At 40.5% G+C, this 12,929-nt stretch overlaps 1 protein-coding gene across 1 annotated transcript in view; it reads right to left on the bottom strand.

Annotated features, from left to right (window-relative positions):
• Positions 1-12,929, bottom strand: part of LRBA (LPS responsive beige-like anchor protein) — a 237,704-nt gene that overhangs the window by 130,089 nt on the left and 94,686 nt on the right. The window contains exon 37 of the mRNA XM_053460618.1: positions 1,702-1,826. Coding sequence (XP_053316593.1) covers positions 1,702-1,826 — 125 coding nt within the window. The remainder of the gene's footprint in view (positions 1-1,701; positions 1,827-12,929) is intronic.

Here is a 12,929-nt window from a genome sequence, read left to right as displayed (position 1 = left end):
ATAGCGCATCTCACTCCCTGATATAGATTCTTAGCAGGAAGATTTATAATCAATGGAGATGCGTGCACAGGTATATAACTTCCTACAGTATATCTATATATCACTGAATATGTGATGACAATAAGGAGGATATAGAATTCATCCTCCATGGGAGAGAGGGCCTTGTCACAAGTGAGTGACTTAGTGGATCTCACGCAGCTAAATTTTCCAACTGGAGTAGCACCCTGACATTCAATTTATTCTGTAGAAATCCACCAGTAAAAAAAAAAAAAAAAGTATATATCTTAGCATTTTTATATTTTTCAGGAAGCTGAATTGTTAAGGCGTAGATTAATCCTTAGTATTGTCAGCATACAAATACATTTATAATAGATGTATATGGTCATGGAATACACCCTGGTAATGAAGAAGCAGCTATTCGCCATATCTAAATGATCTGAACAAATGCATATTTTCTAAAAAGTGTGAAGTCTAGGCAGATTAAGAAATATTAAGTAATGTAATGTTAAGCAAAAGAAAGATTTTCAGTGTGTCATTTTAAGAAGAGAAACAAACAATTACAGGTTGGTAAAGACACCGTTTCTTTTAAATTCTTAAGGAAACTAATTTTGCAAAGTTCACTTGTAATATAAGAATGATTAGGCTTTTTCTTAAGACTCAAATAAATAAAAATGTAATGCTACTTTAAATCTACCTTTAATGAAATAATGAAAGTAGATGTACCCATTCAGATCTTGAGGAAGGTTAAGATTTCTTTTCACATGGTATACACAAAGCGTTTTGTTACATATTTCAAAATGTAAACACGAAAATGACAAACTACTCACATGTTTTCCCTTTACAATGATAACATTTTAGTAAATACCCAAGGCACCTAAAGCCCACAGGGGCATAGCTGATCAGCTTTCCTTACCCGTAGAGGCACAATTTAAAGACCACCACTGAGTGGGTAGTTTGTGATTTTATTATTCTTTATATTAACCAAAAGGCCATTACAAAGCTCGAGGTCTACTAGGAGACCCACACTTGGACAAACAGGTCCACTTTACGCAGAGGTTCTTTTTGGCAGTCACCAAAAGATGGGGCAAGTTGATGAAGCAAGTTGCTAGCAAAAGTACTTACGAATCCCTAGCATAACCACGGGCAGAACGCAGGACCTACACATTGCTCCGGGTAGGCCTATCTACTTAGTCACTATAATCATACACCCCGAGGTACGTAATCCTTAGGTTTCCTCATTAACTGTATGTTCCCTTGTATTTAGCACAGGTGGCTGTGTCAGAAGACTGAGTGAACAGGAGTTAGCTTGTGATACTGAAAACCTGAAATGATGTTAGACCTTGACGGCCAAGCTTTGGAACCATTGACCTGAATGATGAAACCAGTATGCGAGCTTTTACATGAACTGATTATACGCATGCTAAATGAAAAACAAACATGGACAACTGTCCCGGGAAAAAAGTAATGGGGTAAACTGGAGAATGCTCCTCTATTTCATAAACAAATCTGACTTTTAACATGGATAGTACATACCTACGGCATTTATGAAAACTAATAAGCAACATGAGAGTTTGCTGTCATATTGCTTTAGTTATGCAATGAGTACACGCTGACCCTTACTGAAAGCAGTCAGCAAAGTCCCTGAGGAAGCGCTGGGAATTTTTATTGTAGCAGCCGATATCGAGAAGAGGTTATACTGACCACGCTCTACGGCTGCTCTGAGTGTCGCTTCAGGATGTGTCGAGCCGAGGGGGTTCCGCACAAAACGTCTGCGGCGCCTCAAATCATCTTCCCAGTAGTCAAGGCGCCAGAACTCACGAGGACGGCTAAAACAGAACACAGGGAGCACACATGTTAGCCATTACTAAACAGCATGGTGGCTGAATTTCTGCAGAAAGCCATTCTTATTTACATAGCTTACTTCTACCTCTCCCATGATTAAAACCTGTCAGGTCCGAGAAAAGTGCTTACTACAACATCCGATACAGAAAACCCATCTAGTTTTTTTTTTTTTTTTAAACTTTACTTTTTATTAAACTTAGATTGTCGAAAGCCCAGAATGAAAACACATCAATCACCAAACCTATTTGCATATATGCACATTAACTTCCCTAGAGGATTTAGAGCACTTAAGGATGACTTTATTCTCTTTTTTATTTCAACCTTACTTTTTTGTTCATATAAACAGAGGAAAACACAAAGCGTCCTGCAAGATGTAAAAAACGGACCACGTAACGCATGCGATAACGCAATCATACGCTTACACTGATAGAATATAATCACCATCACTGAGTTTTAAAAATGGCTGGTTCTAGCAATGTTTGACTTGTGACCAAAGGATTTGGAATCATGTCTAAAATGGATATTACCATGTGTACAATAATAAACTATAACCCCTGAAAAAGCAACCCTTTGTGATGTAGAATGGTGAGCACCTCGGACAGTTAAATGTTTTTAAAAGAAAAGAATGAGCTAGAAATCTTTTCTAAACAGGCAGATTTATTACACAGTGTTAAAGCATTGGTAATGTCACTTATTTATAAGGCTAACTGGCACCCATAAATCTAAATCCTGGGAACCAATAAGTCCAGCTTTCTATGGGCCTGATCTTAGAACACATTCTTTCACTCAAACGTTGCTCAGTTTGTTTCTGGCATTCATTACACCAATACCTGATCTCTTGCTGTTCTCAGCAGCTCTTGAAGGAATGGATATTTCGTATCAGTTGACATATTTATACCTTACTTATTTTATAAGGTGAATCATAAATAAGACACAAATCACAACTTCGAGTGCGCCGGGTGCCGGTTTTGGCAACTTTGCCTGATAACCCCATTTGTGGTGGACAGACGAGTCGCTTTGATATGGATGGCGATAAACACCATGGAAAATAAACATTTTAACAATACAATAGTTTTATTCTCCCAGTCACCGTCTGATTAATGTTCATGGATCTATGGGCTATCGCTACTGCTGGCTTCACCGTTTGGTTTTAAACTTTGTACATGTAATTGGCTGTCTAGGTATGCCCTTGAAGAGAACAATAACCCTTTCCCGCGTGAGGAATTCCTCTCTTCTTTTGGAGGAAGGTGAACGGTCCACTAAATACATCACTGTAAAATGAATTGCTGACAATGTGATCAGCTTCCCCACAATCCTGTGGCATGCGCTCCGATTTCAGGCTCATTTCAAGCCTCAGCAGGGCATCTCTCACCGAGACGGCATTTATAAAACAGAATAAGGAAAAGGCTATTATAAATATGGGATAGCATTACCTATATTAATCAAAGTCTGTCCCCTTTCATCATTTTTCTTCCTAATTTGTGCTTTTCCCTCACAAGGTCAGTAAATCATGCCCAATGCCATTTGCCTCCAAAGTGTTAACATTAATGAAAATCTTGCTTGTGCGAGTTACATGTATGATAGTAAAATATTACCCTGCTTAGATGTGCAGGAATTTAATTAAAATCATCTTTTAAAATATTCAGAACCTTTAGCCTCTGGGGTTCACGATACATGATCGTACTGCTTTTTCCATTTATGTTTCTTAAGTAAACCACAGCGGCAGATAATGGTCCATGGTCTATTTTATTTTACTAAAAGTAGTTCCATTAAGTCTACCGAGGCCTGCTGAGAACACCAACACCGTATGTACAGTTCGCCTGGGACATGTTTTCTTGGTAATAAACACAAAAGTCTCTGGAAGTGGTCTTTGGCTTCAGACGAAGACCTTCAAGATGTAAACACAAATAAAATTTTACAACACATAACACAGCCCATTGGACTTTTATACAACAAATTAAAGGGGCTACCAATCCTATGATGTTCAGGAAAAAAGAACAGCATAAGAAACCCAGGAAAAAGATTAGTCTTGGCAAAATGGTATGTAGAATCAGAACAACCTTATGCTGGTTTCATCTTGACAGCAATGGCTCTGTTACCTTCCGGAGTACACTAGCCTTGAAGGTCTCAGATTCCATCAACACGGCAAACCTGTAACTGTGGTTTCAGAGCCTTGAAAATAATCAAAAATTCAGAACCAAACAGATGAAAAGCAAACACATGCTAAGAGCTTCCATGGGTCCATTACAATGAAGCGTCCGTCTCTTTGCGAGGCTCGATTAATAACACGTTTTCCCATCAGAGATTAGAAATGAGGGGTGAGCACAGCTGGCTACGTGTGTTTTCGTGATAGTCTGAATAGACTGCATGGTCACTTCATCATTCTGCCTTCTTACATTTATCTGTTAAAATTATTATCAAATATCAGGCAGGCTGCACTTGCGAATCACAGCCTGCACTTGCTCTATGGGGAATGGTACAATGAGGGCCTATTCATCAGAATGGCAATCGGCACAAGTAATTAGTTCCCTAGCTGGGGTCGCCCGTAAAGCTTATTTCAGCTAGATACACAAAAACACATGACAACAAAAGCTGCTAAAACTGGTTAACCTTCACCCATATATATCCTTTGAATTCTTCCAACCTAAAAAACCTGCCAAAGATGGTAAACTGTTCATTTGTTTAATCATATGAAATGTATTGTTTCAAGCATACAGCCTCATGGAAAGATTAATGAGATGAATTTAGAGGGATTATATTCAAGGGCAGCAATGGTCTGAAGTCGCCTTAGGCAAGAAATCTCATGGGGCTTCTCCAACACAACCAATAGATTTAATTTTACCCAAACTAAGGGTTACAAAACATATGTTTGCCTGCCTCTTCTAATGCATTAAGATGGAGGAGACCTATGGCTTTTTATGAAGGCCTATTTTCTTACATATAAAAATATGTAATGAATTATAAAAGATTAATATGGTAAATTTAAATATTATATATTTGTGTGATGCAGCACTAACGTATTCCACACTGCTACACAATATATACGGTAATGTACTAAAAGCAAATAAATAAAACAGTGCAATCCTTAAAATTGTATTTTATTTAAAAAATAATTTAAACATATGATGGACTCCAGTGCACTTTATGGCAAGCAGATCGAAGCATGCATTATTTACTTGTTGGAATTTACTCACACGTGCTTTTAAAACGAATAGGGCTAAACTGCTACGTATTTACTGTGGTTTTTGTGTTTTTTTTATTTTTTATAGTGAATGGTATTTTTACTATAGAGTATAAAAACATCCAATCAGGGAGAGGAGTTCCAGTGCATTTTTTTTTCTAAGAATAAGAATAAACTTCAAGAGTATTAAAAAAAAAAAAAAAAAGTGAAAGTGTTTTTCTCTGCTTGATATGGGATAGGCAACGATGACTAAGCGTCGCCGGCACTTTAAGGCCAACGGGCAGTAAATTACGTACCTGTGGCTGCTGACTTCATACAGCCTACTGGACCCTGTATAATGGCTGCTTTAAACAGTGGAAAGCATTGAAGAAAAAAACGCAAAAATGAAGACACCTTCAATGATATAACTATACCACATGTCAGACATATGAGATCTCATGAAGACTACATTAAACACTTTGCAATGTGTCTGATCTTTGATAAACCTAGTGTAAGCCATGTAATGCCATGCTTTTCAGGGGACAGTCTCCTAATTGGGACTTCTATCCGTCAGACCACAACACACACAACTAATTTCAATTACTTTTCAAGTTAACCAGGTATTTTGCATGAAATGTTTTCAAAGCCACAACATAAGTGACAAAATAAATGGCACTATACAAATCCCCCAACATCTTATTTATAGAGATTCTACAGCACTATTACAGTCACAGGGGAGTGAAAGTGAACAATATTAAAACGTACAATAGACAATTACATTAACATGTGTTCAGACATACTTACAGAGAAGGGAGGAGAGGGGCCTGCTCTTGTGAGCTTACGATCTATATATATATATGTTACAGTGAAAGACCGAAATCTGTAGAATGTTGACATTCACCGGTGAATGTCAACATTCACATAGTCGCTTGGTGTATGTCCGAAATATTTGCTAAATACCCTTATTTCTTACTTACACCGGCCAATGTCGACATTCACCAAGTACTAATGGTGAATGTCGGAGATTTATATTTTCTTCTCCGTATTTCAGTGGCGATAAAATATCACAAGGGTGACGTAACTTTTTCGCCTCTCTTTCCGAGAGGAGTGACCAAGAACTTAAAACAAACAGCACATTTCCAATAAGAAAAGAAAATATAATATTAATAATAAAAGGATTCAATTATGTGATTAGAAACTTATTTATTGCAACAACTTAAACTATTATGACATTTTGAATTACACAGAAGTCCCTTGCTTTTGCAACTGCATTTATTTGTGGAACACTTCCTTTTGCAATGACAGCGTGTATAGCCTTGCCCGCCGCTTCTCGAATTAGCTGCAGCTGCTTCTCTCAGCCCTCGGCTCCTCTCTTTTTGACCTCCACCAGAGCATATCTGTGATTGTCGACATACACCGGTGAGGGTCCGAATGTAATATAATGAAATGAAATATTCCATCTTTCACCGACGTATTTGGTATGTGTTGACATTCACCGGTGAAAGTCGACATTCACCAATTTTGGTCTTTCACGGTAACATATACACATTATAATAAATAAAAAGACATTTAAAGCTTACTTTCACAATGTCGCCCTCTTATGTAATGGAGGCCAAAACTACATCACATGTAAGCATTCGCATTTTGTCCTGGAATCACTTGCTATTTAGCATGCATAAACATGTCAAAGATATGAGTTGAAAAGGAGGCCAACAGCGAGAAAACCATTTCCAATGATTAGTCAAACTTCAACAGTACTAGCTACCAGAAACAGAGTCAATAACAGACCAGTCCCACAGCATGCAGAAGACATGGCGTTCAAGTTATGAATAATGTAGCCGTAGGCAATGAGTTTTTCCGGACTTTGTACATTAAACTGTTAATGTAGTTTTGATACCAAAGATGTACTTATCAGAAAAAAAATGTGATTTCAGAATGTACTTGTTAGCTGAAACTGTTTAAGCACCTGGTGCCTGGCCAGATGCTTTTGACACAAAGTGTGTACTTTACATTAAGTACATAATATATGAAAAAAATGGATTAATCCCCAAAACTCCTCACTGACTTACCTATATATTAGACATGGCCACTCAGCCGGGCAGGAACAGCTCACTAGCGTTTACCTTTGGTAATAATGCAGGGAAATGCTCACCATACTGCAAACTCCCTGACTATTCACTAAAGAGAGGACAAACTCCTAGATATGCATTATAAAGGGCAAACCCTAGTGAGCAAGAAGGCCTGTGCTGGCATTTTATGATATACAGGTAAATTAGTTGGTGTTTAATGAACACTACCTATGCATAATGTCAGGGTCATCCCAACCCTTCCTGTGAAAGATATTCACTGGGTCTGCCCTTGATATTTTATAGTAACATCAAGGAGGTGTGGAAAACAGAGCCCCATGCAAAGGCTAGCACCCAGAGAACACAGGGGGCCCATGCAAAGGCTAGCACCCAAAGAACGCAGAGGGTCCATGCAAAGGCTAGCACCCATAGAACACAGGGGGCCCAATGCAAAGGCTAGCACCCATAGAACGCAGGGGGTCCATGCAAAGGCTAGCACCCATAGAACGCAGGGGGCCCAATGCAAAGGCTAGCACCCATAGAACGCAGGGGGCCCAATGCAAAGCGTAGCACCCATAGAACGTAGGGGGCCCAATGCAAAGCCTAGCACCCAGAGAACGCAGGGGGCCCAATGCAAAGCCTAGCACCCAGAGAACGCAGGGGGCCCAATGCAAAGCCTAGCACCCAGAGAACGCAGGGGGCCCAACGCAAAGCCTAGCACCCAGAGAACGCAGGGGGCCCAACGCAAAGCCTAGCACCCAGAGAACGCAGGGGGCCCAACGCAAAGCCTAGCACCCAGAGAACGCAGGGGGCCCAACGCAAAGCCTAGCACCCAGAGAACGCAGGGGGCCCAACGCAAAGCCTAGCACCCAGAGAACGCAGGGGGCCCAACGCAAAGCCTAGCACCCAGAGAACGCAGGGGGCCCAACGCAAAGCCTAGCACCCAGAGAACGCAGGGGGCCCAACGCAAAGCCTAGCACCCAGAGAACGCAGGGGGCCCAACGCAAAGCCTAGCACCCAGAGAACACAGGGGGCCCAACGCAAAGCCTAGCACCCAGAGAACGCAGGGGGCCCAACGCAAAGCCTAGCACCCAGAGAACGCAGGGGGCCCAACGCAAAGCCTAGCACCCAGAGAACGCAGGGGGCCCAACGCAAAGCCTAGCACCCAGAGAACGCAGGGGGCCCAACGCAAAGCCTAGCACCCAGAGAACGCAGGGGGCCCAACGCAAAGCCTAGCACCCAGAGAACGCAGGGGGCCCAACGCAAAGCCTAGCACCCAGAGAACGCAGGGGGCCCAACGCAAAGCCTAGCACCCAGAGAACGCAGGGGGCCCAACGCAAAGCCTAGCACCCAGAGAACGCAGGGGGCCCAACGCAAAGCCTAGCACCCAGAGAACGCAGGGGGCCCAACGCAAAGCCTAGCACCCAGAGAACGCAGGGGGCCCAACGCAAAGCCTAGCACCCAGAGAACGCAGGGGGCCCAACGCAAAGCCTAGCACCCAGAGAACGCAGGGGGCCCAACGCAAAGCCTAGCACCCAGAGAACGCAGGGGGCCCCAATGCAAAGCCTAGCACCCAGAGAACGCAGGGGGCCCATGCAAAGCCTAGCACCAAGAGAGTGCAGAGGATCATTGCAAGGCGTAGCACCCAAAGAACATCTCTACTTTATCCTGGCACATAACACACATTACAGGGCTATATGTAACGTAATGGACTACTCAGACTAACATCCAACAACATAACACTGTCAAATCTACTTTATTACTAAATAGAAAGTATACATCATAGTTTGGGCTCCAAGTATCAAAGTGCTTTGTCAGAGAGAATCTTCTTATCTATGTCATACACAATCGTACACAATAGTGGCTGTTCCATTAGGTTTGGCAAAAGCTACAGACAGGAGCTTGAAAATACCACCGTGTGAAGTAGGGAAACAAAGTAGCAGGTTAACACACGGCATAGCCGTGACCATTTTGGTTTTCCTATAAAGAGAACACAGTTTGGATTGCTTGTAATTATACAGCTCTTCACATAGGAGCTGTTCATTTAACTGTAGTGTAATTCTATACCCTTGAGCCACATTAGCGTCACTTTATACCGCAGTAATCCATTTTAGGGTCATTATGCACATTTCTAAGTAAGAACATTTGTGCGAGGAAAATAAAAGAAGCAGAAGAAAGAAAAGCAAAATAATCAAGAGTTATTGGATAAACAATGGCCTGGAGAACATAAGAGAGCTTTATTAGGCTATTATATGATGTACCAGTTGCTGGAGGAAATTCAGCTGATTGTTGTGAATAATAAAAGGCAAAAAAAGGGAAGGTTTACATGAATATTCAGTCCACCATCTACACATTATTACCACTACCTGCCCAGAGTAAAACATAAAACAGAGGTGACTACACTATGGAAAATGCATTGGCACAAAAAAAATAAAATAAAAAATAAAACATTGCCCAACCCATTTATGAATACCTGGCTCTGTTTCTGCCCCGTAGGGTTTGATAGGGGCAGCCTTTTTCCGAAGTGTCTGGGGCAATTATTTCTATCTATTTGGAAGGAGTGATTACAGCTCTGCCCACCTCATGCTCATTTTCCTCGACCACTTGCACTGTATGTGCAACTGCTATATTTATAATTATTATGTGTATGTTTAGTGTAAATGTTATACAAATAATGGCACCAAACAGATTTAGAAATAAACAATATAGCAGTGTGAATTGCTAGAATAGTCAAGGTACGTCTGATCCAATAATCAAAAAGACTTTAAATTGCTATTTTTTTCGTCTATACGCTTGCTTAAAAAGATGTTTCCCTAATTTGGCTACATGTGTAATATTGTTTTGTTTCATTTATAATAGGAATAAGTAAGAAGCAAATGGGCCTCAATCAAAAAGACTGAAAATACTATTAAAATGACCATTCACTATATTAATACATTAAATAAAATGAATAAAAAAAAAAACACACAAAATGTAATTTACAAAAATGTTTTATGGAATCACTTTCTACACAATACTACTATTCCATTTTTTTTTTATCACGTCCACACAGACAAACACCAAAACGTCACATTAATAGAATTTTTCAGGCATTGTAGAAACTTTGATAGCACTCTTATTTCCATGCCTGCATTTTTTTCCCCTTTTCTGACAAAGACAAATGATTGCCATCAATCAAGATCCAATCGGGTGCACGGAGAGTCATGCAAATGTATCACTCTTTGCTGTTTTTTCTTGCTATTTGTGCAGGCATTGCTACATATTATTTTATAGAATGATCAAAAAGCAGTCATAAGAGATCATTCACACCCACTGTAAAATTAACTTTCATGAATAATGAGTGGTTCCAACCTGGGATAATGTATATGTTCCCCAGGAAATGCAGCAAACACTTCATTTTCGCACTAGAAGATTATGTAAATGATACTCTATGACCTTTATCATTGCAAACAGGACATGCAAAATGCATATTATTTCATACATCATTGGGAAGCTCGGCACTTACTTATGGAGAAGAAGCCATTTATAATGTCCTGGGTGAAGTGCACAGACTGCTAGAAAATTATTTTTGGCTTTCATTCTCCATCACTGCCCCTCTCAAGCTCTCACATTTGCCTTCCTTTGGAGATATCCCAAATGATACTTTATCAGCATTATGCTTTGCAGGCATGAAGTGAATACAGACAAATGGAACGATTATGTTAACGTGTACTGCCTTGTGTATGTATGTACACCTGCTTTAAATTATATGATTTTACATATCCGGACAATCATCTGTTTCGTAGCAGGTCTAAAAATTAAGTATATACAGCATCAGCTGGGCAACACACAGCATATTACAGTGTCATGATTTATTAAACAAAACTAAAGTCAAAACGGAGGAGTCATGTGTGAAAAACCCTTACGAATTAAGATGGTCAGTAGCAGACAGGTGCCCTTGATTAATTGATCATCAGCAAGTCAGCTACCTCTATAATAGCCAAAGTTGTAACAGTTTGCTGGTCTGCAGCATTCAGGTGTGTGTTAACACAATGCCAAGGAGAAAATACATCAGCAATGACCTTCGAGAGGCAATTGTCGCTGCCCTTCAATCCGGAATGGGTTATAAGGCCATCTACATACATTTTAAAGTCCATCATTCTACATTGAGAAAGATTATTCAAAAGCGAAAACATTCAAGACAGTTGCCAAACTTCCCAGGAGTAGAAATTCACCCCAAGGTCAGACCGTATATTGTTCAGAGACATTGCAAACAAAACCCAAGAGTAACATCTCAGACTCTACAGGCCTCAGTTAGCATGTTAAATGTTAGTTTAGAAAACGACTAAACAAGTATGGTTTGTTTAGAGGGGTTGCCAGGAGAAAGTCTCTTCTCTTTGCAAACCTGAGCGGTCCTGCCATGTTCTTTTTAAAGTTGCATCTGAACAAACCACAAGACTTCTGGACAGACAAGACCAAAGTGGAGAGGTTTGGCCATAATGCACAGCACCACATTTGACGAAAACCAAACATGGTATGAGGTGTTTGTGCTGATATACTGTCTTGCACGGTTGTCGAGGGGTGATGATTTTGGCTTGTTTTGCAGTCACTGAATCAACCATGAACTAAAGCTAAAGCTTGGCAGAAATTGGGTCATGCAACAGGACAATTATCCCAAGTACACCAACAACAGTATTGCTGAAAAAAAAAGAAGAGAATCATGGTGTTGCAATGGCTCAGTCAAAGTCCAGACCTTAACCCGATTGAAATGCTGCGGCGGAACCTTAAGAGAGCTATGCATAAACATGTGCCCACAAACCTCAATGAACTGAAGCAATGGACTGAAGCAAACAGTCAGGCAAAATTCCTCCACAGCAATGCGAGACATAGTCATACAGAAAATGATTAGTTATTGCTGATAACGGTGGTTCTACAAGCTGTTAAATCATAAGGCGTACTTAGATTTTCACACATGGCTTCTTCATTTTGGCTTTATTTTTTTAAAAAAAAATACAAGAAAACATGACCATAAAAGAAAATACATGGTACAATGCCAGGAGTGTACTTTTTGAAAGCCACTCTCATGGAACATAAGAAAGGGGCATCACTGTTAACTACCTAATTCTGGAAAATATGGTTGATCACTATTGGGCATTTTTTGGCGTTTCCTAGGGTCAATCCTGGAGCACAGACAATGAATCAACAGTTTATGAAAATAACTATTACCTGGGGCATGTTGACACACAGAACTTGAGGTAAACCCTTGTTTGTAACTGAGTAAACCCCGAACCAAGGTATTTTATAAACTCTTAAAAGTATCTCAACAAGCATGTGTTACAGGGTATCATCATTTTAAAAGGGACATCTTGTCACTGCACGACAGCTTAAGCAGCCAATTGATGGCAGGACAGACTTAACACAAGCACATTGGGGAGACTCCCGCATTAAGTGTTCACCAAAACAAGTGCTAAACCTGACTAGAGGTGAGTACATCACAGGCAGGGAGATGCAGAACTTCTCATGCATTTGAAAAACTGACTACATGAGAATTTAGAGGGACCACACAGCTATTTATGCATTAGCTGGTTGGTCCACTCTTTTTGGACGACAAACTTCCTTTCCCACCCATTCGGGTCAGACAAAATTCAGAAATGACATTCGTTGCCCTTCACCCTTCCGGCCTCCAGGTAAACGTCTGCAAATGCCGAGGACTCTGGGCACACACACTCACCCCAATCAGAGGAACGAGGAAGAGGGTGTGCATCATGGAATTTATAGATAGAATCACAGGGTTTTTTTTTATGGAAAGGGTTGCCTGTGCATGAAATACACATGAAATAATTTCAAAGGTAGAAGGCACTAAAGGTTCAATAATGCCAGGG

This window comes from Spea bombifrons, chromosome 1 (genome assembly GCF_027358695.1).
Source record: "Spea bombifrons isolate aSpeBom1 chromosome 1, aSpeBom1.2.pri, whole genome shotgun sequence".
Classification (NCBI taxonomy): domain Eukaryota; kingdom Metazoa; phylum Chordata; class Amphibia; order Anura; family Pelobatidae; genus Spea; species Spea bombifrons.
This window is presented reverse-complemented; position numbering and strand designations above follow the sequence as displayed.